Below are 8,768 nucleotides of genomic sequence, written 5' to 3' on the forward strand. Positions count from 1 at the left end.
CCTATGGCTCATCTGAAATGACCTAGTGATTGCTGTACCTATCAAATAGAGACTGAATTTCAAAGACTCGTTATAAAAAAGGATGTAAAATATCACAAGGAGTTTTAGACTGGCCACCTGTTGAAATAATACTATTTTGGATTTACAGGATTACATAAAATACAGGATTTCAATTCACCTGTGGCTTTTAATTATTTTTTTAGTGTGGCCACTGGAACATTTGAGATTACTTTATGTGACTCACATTATATTATTATTGGCCGCTGTTAATCGACAATCGACCCCTGTCCTCTTCAAAGCATGCAACACACACACACACACACACACACACACACACACACACAACACAGGTCACCATAGATCTCCTTTAGTACCCATCTGTAGTTTTCCCCTATAACTTCACACTTGGAGAGCTGGCAGACACTGTAGCCACAATAGTAATCATGATAATGGTAGTCAACGCTTAGCCTGGTGGACCTCATGGGGCGGCTGAGAGTAGGAATTCACTCAGTGGTAGTGGGTTTTTAGGCATTATGCTGACCACTTTGTGCACATTCATTTTGTTCTCCTTTTAGAGATGAGGCAATGGAGGCCCCAGGTGTTGAAATAGCTTGCCCACGGGTACAGAGCTAGACTTTGCCTAAGATGGTTCAGACTGAGTAAGGCAGGGGAGACTAACCGGGGTGGGTAGAGGTAGTCACAGTGCCATGTCTTCAGCCTGTTCTACACGTCCATCTGTCCTGAGTCATCACATCTCATTGTCACCACAGCCCCTGGAGCCTCTGGTACGACAGAGTCCTCATCAGCTGTTACGCGGTGATGCCCATATCTGGATGTCCAGCTCTGGCTTTCCCTTGGCATTCCAGGTCCAGACTTATATATCCGAACACCACCCTGACATGTTCACGTGCGTCCAAAAAGGGGAGTCTCGATTTGACATTTAGTTTAGGTTGGTATATGAGGCTGAGATTTGATTAGTTTGCTCATCAATGACTTTGCTCATTATTCACACACTTACTATAATACTACTACTACTGACTTTTATTTATGCTTGTTTAACGCGTGTCAGAGATTGCCCTGCGTGCACAGTTTTATTTCGTGCTGTCAACATCACCATTTTACAGGTGGGGAATTTGTTGCTCAGAAAGGTTCAATGTCTTCTCCCATGTGGCACTGTTTTTAAATGGTGGAAGTTGAATGCAAGCATGCCTGACTTCAAACGACTATTTTCAAATGCCATCACCATTATATTTATACACACATATTTGAGATATTCTGTCTGCTTTTGGATTTTCTATTCTACTCCATTGATAGAATTTCTCATTCTTCTGTAAGAATCAAAATTGTTGTTAATTATAATACATGTTAATGTTGGATAAAGCATCTCCTTATTTTTATAAACTTTTTTTCTTGAGTAAGTTCACCTGATTTTCATAAATGTTTGACAGAATAATTTAATTGAACTGCGAAAAATGGGTTTTGACTGAGATTGTAGCAAATTTTGCGTCAATTTGGAGCAGTCTAAGTTTTAATAAAGAAACAAAATAGCGAGGGACTTTCTATTCTCTGATAAAATTTACATACCTATGATCGTTCAGAGATTAAAAAAAAATACCTTTGTGAATAACTTTTTCTCCTATTGTAATGTTGAGTTCATCTTCACCCATATATGTAAAAAGTCACTGGTCATACTATTATTGACCTTATTAGTCACTTTCAACAGGAATCATTCACATCTTTTAGTCACTATCACTTTACTTCTAAGAATTTGTTAGTTATGCCTTTGAGTTTTCTGTGTAGTTATTTCTTCTGCAAATAACTATATCTTCTACTTCTTCTCTTTAATTCTCTTTTTCCTTGCTTGATGGCGTTCTCTAGACTTCCTGAACAACGGTCAACATGAGAGCAGAAGAGGGTATTCTTGCTTTTCCTCCGACGTTCACAAGGATGCCTCTTGTCTTTCCCTCGTAAATCTAACATTGTTTGACATTTTGGTGCTAATATGAAACAGCTGCTGACATGACTAAATGGACATGATCATGTCCATTGACAAGCAGCAACAGGCTATCTGATTGTGAACCTTCTTACGGTTTTACAAAACTTGGAAGAAACAGTGGACATAGGAGAACTGACTCCCTGGAAGAAAGCACACTTGGATCAGTCGGAGACGGCTGACAGGACAAAAAGGAAAATGAATCGACAAATGTAGCCAGAAGAATTTAGTGAGCCCAGGAGTCACCAGCCTTCAGTGTAGGTCCAAATGGCCACACACGCTTTGCTTTGGGGAGTGTCCATCACCCGGCAGGACGTCAGTCTCTTGCAGCACAGTCAGAAGAGCAGGGTATAGGATGCTTGCTGTGCTTTGCTGGAGTCTGCCCGGCACTGCACGAGACACCCTTGTCATCCACAAGCTCCACTTGCCAGGTTCTGGAAGCCAGTCACCAGCTCACTCATCCTAGACCCTCTCAGTCTGTCACCTCCAGCTGGAACCTGTGGGCATCCTAGTGACATGCAAGCCGCCGGCGCCAGAGGAGTGAAGGCTACACTTGAGGTACATTCTCCCGGAATCGAACGCGAGTCGCTTACCGGGAAGGCAAGAATTGTTTACAATGATGGCCATCCCCACAAGAGAAACTCCGCTCAATCTATTCTTTTTCATAGCGTCATGAACTGTGATTGATCATGGGAAATATTTGAATAAAACATTTGAAATGAGTGATTCTCTCTGAACTCTCTCTGTAAGTGACCGGCCCATGTTTCTTCTCGTGAGCCCCGAGTCTCACGGCAGGGGTGGCTGCCTGGTTGTTGTCGGGTGTCTGAGTCGGTCTGGATCACCTGTGTAGCATGCCCTCTGTCTGTCTTCACAAGTCTTGTCAAGGAAGGACTGACTGGCCAGCGCGAAGAGGGCCGCTCTCTGGCCAGACATTCTTAGGACCCTCATCCAGCTCAACTACTCAATGCTTCCTACGATCTCGGGCAAGTGAGTGTACGTCACCGGGCTTCAGGGTTCTCATGTTTAGGGTGGGAGCAAAGCTACCACCCAGGATTGAGGCAAGCGCAAAAGGAATACAATATGAAAAGTGGGGTGTACCTAGTCAGCACTGGACGAGCCTCTGTATAACAAATCATGAAACTGAGTCACAGTCTACGGTCTCACTATGCCCGGGGCCAGGCTTAGGCTCGTGCAGTGGTTTGGCTCTGTGGTCTTGTCAATGTCTGATTGTGTTGAAGGGTGGCCCACTGAGCCCCACTGGACTTGTTGGTTTTCTCTTGCTGATTGACTGGCTGATCTGAGTTCCGATGCAGTACCCCAATGGGGCGGACTCCTAATTAGAGTTTATTTAGCACATGGGACCATGCACTATGCATGAATATTAATTCCCATGAACAGCGCTGACAAGTGTATTATTATGCACATTGTATTGAACTCACTGTGTGCGTTGCTTTTGACTTATGATGAACCTGGGATTGCTGAACAAATACATTTGTGGGACCAGGTGGAGGCACGTTGTAACTCAGGCAGATTGGATCGTCTATTTTGGGGGGTTGCTGCAGATGGAATTCATGGTCCTAAGCTGAAAGGAAGGCATGTAGACATTGTCCCACCTGCATTAGGAGAACTAAAAGAATCCAGGCAAAGAAAAATGACAGGCTCCCGAAGTTGATTCTTCACATCAGGCAGTATTAATTAGTCACAGGAAGCGTGTATCAAAGAATATTTTTAGACTTGCATGTATCAATTTAGCTCTTGTGATAACAGCAGCCAAAGAAAATCACGTGGACTGAAATACACCCTTGGCACCAGTGCAGCTGGGCGAGGACTCCGAGCTGGGCCCGGATTGCGGCTGGCAGGGCCTGGGAAGGAGCCGAAGGCGAGACACGAAGAACTCAGGCCAGGTGTAAGGTTCTCGAGTGCCTCCACGAACCAGCAGCCAGGCTCAAGCAGCTGAGACTGAATGAGTTCCTCTCAGATCTTATTTTAGTGCTCCACAATTTGCTTAATTTGTGGGGGAAAAAGAGCCCCCAATGCAGATGAACCCATAATTATCACTGGGGATTCAGTCGTACAAATGGATAGTGCTGATCGAGTCTCTCCTGTGCGGCAGCACTCCGCTCCCTGTTGGCTTCCTCTCATTGCACCTGGTAGTGAACACGCCTTGGGGCCATCGGCGCTGTTAACCAGGCGCCATTATTATCACTGCCCTTGTTACCGAAGTTCAGTCGATCCCCCAAGGTGACGTAACTGGTCACATGCAGGAGCTGCTATTCAAAGCTGGACACGCCCGGCTCATGGCTATGATCGCATTGCCAGAAACGCTGGGCTTGCCTTAGTCGATGGAGGCGGGGGTGAGGTGGGCCCCACCGACCAACTCTCAGGGAAGCCTGTGTCCCATGGTGAGAGGGCAGGTGAGAGGTCCAGAAAAGTAGCACAATGAAACCTAGTGCGTTAGCCTCCAGGCCCCTCCTCTCTGCAGAATTCAGAGTAATTCAAAGACGGGTGGGCTGTAGCTTTCTGCCCCTGTAAAGAGATCCAGCCTCAAACCCTTGCAGAGGCAGCCCCACCCTGTCCAGTATGGTCGCTGTGAGTTGGAATTGATTCGGCGACAAGGAAGGTGTTTTTGAGAGGGTTGTGGACCTGTGTAGTTGACTGTTAGAGGCATGTGTGTCGGGGAGCGTGCACGCGGTGTGCACACACCATGGGGAAGGACATTTCAGGAAGGCAGAGCCATTGTAATGGGACCTTAAAACCTGGTGTGTGAAACCAGCAGTGGTGGCTGGCGCCTACTCCTAGCAACCTTATCAGGGAGAGTAGAAGGCCTCCTCAGGCTTTCAGAAACTGAACCTGTACACAAGCAGACAGCCTCATCTTTCTCCCAGGGAGCTGCTGGTGGGTTTGAGCCACCAACCTTCCTATGAGCATCTACACACTGAACCAACCACCTACACCATACACCACGGGAGTTCCTTCTTTGAGCAGATAGCGCCTTGCCTCCCATCACTTTCTCATGGGACTGCCGGGCATCGAACTACACTTTCCTGACTTGGGCTTCCTGGCATCTGCGACACATTATTTTTGTGCAGAAGAACACGCTCTGAAGGCGCTCCTTTCTTCTTTGACGGGAGAGGGAGCTACGGAGGATTGCTCCTAGTATCCCACAGGGTGTCCTTGTGGATGTTTCTGATCCCGACCTTGCAGATGTGATGGATGAGGAGTGAAAGGAATGGCCAAAGTTCAATGGCCAATCTGCGGTTCCCATGGGAGCCGACCTGCTCCCATTCTTTTCCGCTCCACCCTCTGCTGCCTCCCACCACGGTCAACACTGCTTGGGCAATTGTAATAGGCACTGCACTCCATGGCTGTGTCTCAGCGCATGTCTCCACGTCATAGATGTGCGAGCTGTAGACACGAATGAATGACGAGGCACATTGTAACGATTTATTTAATTGGAACACGTACTTGCTAGGACCCTGAATATATTTGGGATAGGAAAGTGTGTCTGACTGAGCATTATGACGTAATTAGACATTAACAAGAAGTGGTGATCACCTCTGTGTCAGTTGGGTGCGTATCTTTTTTGCATATCTCACATAATCTTCTGTGGATTCTAATACGATTTGGCTGGATTGTATTTTTAAAGATTTACTATTAGAGGACTAGTTAATTATTTTCTGAATTGCCTTTAACAACTCTTGATCTTTTAATTTTAAACTTTTGATCAGAGGAGAGACAACTTTAAACATGGACTAAACTATAAAAAGATTAGTCGTGAAACGAGGATTTTTAACAGACGGATTGCTATACGGCGTCTGCCTTTCTGGGCTCAGTCCAGTAGCAGTGCTTTCCTATAGACGATCGCACACCGTCTGCTCTGCTCTGTTAGAGCACGCATCGTGTGTGTTTTCTCTATTAGAGTACGCATCGTGTGTGTTTTCTCTGTTAGAGTACGCATCGTGTGTGTTTTCTCTGTTAGAGTATGCATCGTGTGTGTTTTCTGGGCTCAATTTTTATGATTTTTGCAAACGTATAAATAACAAAGAAGCAAGCAAGCTACTTCTCAAACCAAATCTGTCTCAGTAATTTAATTTTCTGAAATTGAAAAAATGAGACGCAGATGCTTTAAGCTAAATAGTGGTTTATATGCACTGTCTAATGAAGGGTGTCTAAGTAAATCATTGTGTCAAACAAGCCTCTTAATATAGGTTTACTCAGCTCGGTGCCTGTGTCTGACCAGATGTTTCTGTTCTTAGAACCCTCTTCTGTTCTGACTGACACCGAGTAACACATACAATTAATATGCAAATAAAATTATCTATATAATTAGTACTTGGAGACAAGATTTTAAATAGTTCTTGTCTGCACAGATCCCTTTACATATTTATATTTCTGAGGACGGTAACTACTTGATTATGTGGATTTCCCACAACTGTGGCTAATTTGGGCCAATTTCTAGAAATCATGTTCTAATTAGATAAAACTAATTTTTATCTGTGGTTTAACATTTTGATTCTTGATGTACATAGCAGAAAAGCATTTTAATATAAAAGAAGCAGAAATCATACTATTTCTGAAGGTCTGGATTCAACCCTATTTGAGTCAGGCTGGGACAGGCCTTCGGGACCAAGTAGGTGAATTCTGTGAAGGACTTTGAACTGGTTCATTGTAGTTTGAGCTCCGGATGAGAATGTGCATTTTCTTTTTTCTTTCTATTTTTCTAATCATTTTATTAGGGGCTCATACGGCTCTTATCACAATCCATATATACATCAATTGTGTAAAGCACATTTGTACATTCATTGCCCTCATCATTCTCAAAACATTTCCTCTCCACTTAAGCCCCCGGCATTAGGTCCTCATTTTCCCCTCCCTCCCCGCTCCCCCCTCCCTCATGAGCCCTTGATAATTTAGAAATTATTATGTCATATCTTGGGCTGGAAAGGGGGGACCGATTACAAGGATCTACATGTGACCTCCTCCCTGGGGGACGGACAACAGAAAAGTGGGTGAAGGGAGACTCAGACAGGAGAATGTGCATTTTCATGGTGCAGGACGGGGTAGTGTTTTGGGCTGTTGTCTACAGGGTGGCTGAGAGAGTGGTAGCTATGAACAGCATACCGGACAGAATGCACACCTTGATAAGATCTATGGAAACAGGACCCACCCTCCGCTCTTGCGGCCACGTAGACCCTGACTGGGTGTAGCTGGGGTGGAGATGCGGCCTGTACTGTGCAGCCAAACCAGAAGGGACTATTTCTCTGTCCCGGTTCTTCAATAAAATAAAGAAACGTGTCAGCTGCCTGCCCGATTCCACTGTCATCACTCCCCATGCTCAGTCTTCAAGTAGCCCTTTGTGTTAAAAACCACGCGAGGCTTGGTGGCAATAGTGGGTTATGTGTGGGATTACTGACCACGAGGTCAGTAGGCTGAGCGCTCTGGCCTCACTGAAGCAGAAAGACGAGATCCCTGAAGATATTTCTGTGGAAACTCAGGGGCACTTCTGCTCTGTCCTATAAGGTCGCTGTGACTCGATGGCAGTCATTGCTTCTACTTCTTGTTGCTTAAATCAGGCCACTAAGAAAACCCATTTCTCACTTCAGCCCACTGCTAATGGCAAACTACATAGACTCTGACCAGAACGCTCCTTAATTTCTGCTTGGGTTGGTCACTTCGAAGGAAGCTGTCCATCCCAGGACTCCAGGTCTGGTCTATAATAAGCACAATATAACAAGCACAATACCGGAGGCACGGAGTAGAGAGGCTCAAGCACTGAGGGGAGACTCAACCTGTCACCCGAGTGTTGGCGTCAGCAGACTTCTATCATGGATGAGCGATTCCTAGGATCTTGGAGGCATACTTCTATAGTGTCTACGTCTCATTTTAATTGTACAACTTGTGAAAAACCATGAAAAACCAAAGCACATGCTACTCTCTTCATCAGGAGGGGCTAACCTGCTGGCGAGGGGTTCGGGAGGATGACGTCAATGAGCCGGGAACCAAAAGGCTGCCCGTTCAAGTCCACCCAGAAGCTCTTGGGGAAAAGGACTGGGAATCTGCTTCCAAAAGACGACCACTGAAACTGCTCTGACACCCAGCCCGCAGGCGGGGCGAGGCGGCTGTGAGCTCATTTTGAGTCACTCGGCCCAGCATTCACCGATGCGTAGATTTCTGCCCTGGCGGGACTTCTAGTGGTCAAGAGAACCAGGACCCACCGACACCGAGAAGCCACACCTGCTCCGCTGAGAGCCTCGCACCAGGATCGCGTTCTGTCGCGTGCCTCCTGCGGGCCTGCCCCTCCGCGCAGTCGGTTTGGCTTTAGGAGGGGCGTTGGGACAGTTCTACCCATCCGACCAAGAGGCGGGGGCCACAGGAGGTCCCACTCTGCAGAGTGACGCGATCGGCTTCCAGGGGCTCTTTCTTTGAGGAAGCCTTGAGCTAAAACATCCAGTGGGGTAGTGGAGGCACACAATAGCAAGTAAAAAACAAAAACCAAAAAGCTAAAAGAACTAGTATGTGTTTTTTTAAACTAGTGTGTTTTGAGAAGTAAAGTTTTCAATAAAAATAAAAGGGAATCCTGAAATGATGAGGATTAGTAGGATGAAAACAGGACTCCCGTAAACAATAAGCCTATCAATGTGTAAGACCACTTCGTGTGTGTGTGTGTGTGTGTGTGTGTGTGTGTGTGTGTGTGTGGAATACATGCAGATATGGGATGCTGGGGTTTCTTGCTTGTTCCACGGGCCCACTGTGTGTGTGTGTGTGTGTGTGTGTG

At 46.0% G+C, this 8,768-nt stretch overlaps 1 protein-coding gene across 1 annotated transcript in view; it reads right to left on the reverse strand.

Annotated features, from left to right (window-relative positions):
- Positions 1–8,768, reverse strand: part of CPA3 (carboxypeptidase A3) — a 31,872-nt gene that overhangs the window by 19,125 nt on the left and 3,979 nt on the right. The window contains exon 4 of the mRNA XM_013006121.2: positions 3,792–3,855. Coding sequence (XP_012861575.1) covers positions 3,792–3,855 — 64 coding nt within the window. The remainder of the gene's footprint in view (positions 1–3,791; positions 3,856–8,768) is intronic.

The sequence above is a fragment of the Echinops telfairi genome, unplaced genomic scaffold (genome assembly GCF_000313985.2).
Source record: "Echinops telfairi isolate 266 unplaced genomic scaffold, ASM31398v2 ScPeMD7_4225;HRSCAF=4972, whole genome shotgun sequence".
Lineage (NCBI taxonomy): Eukaryota > Metazoa > Chordata > Mammalia > Afrosoricida > Tenrecidae > Echinops > Echinops telfairi.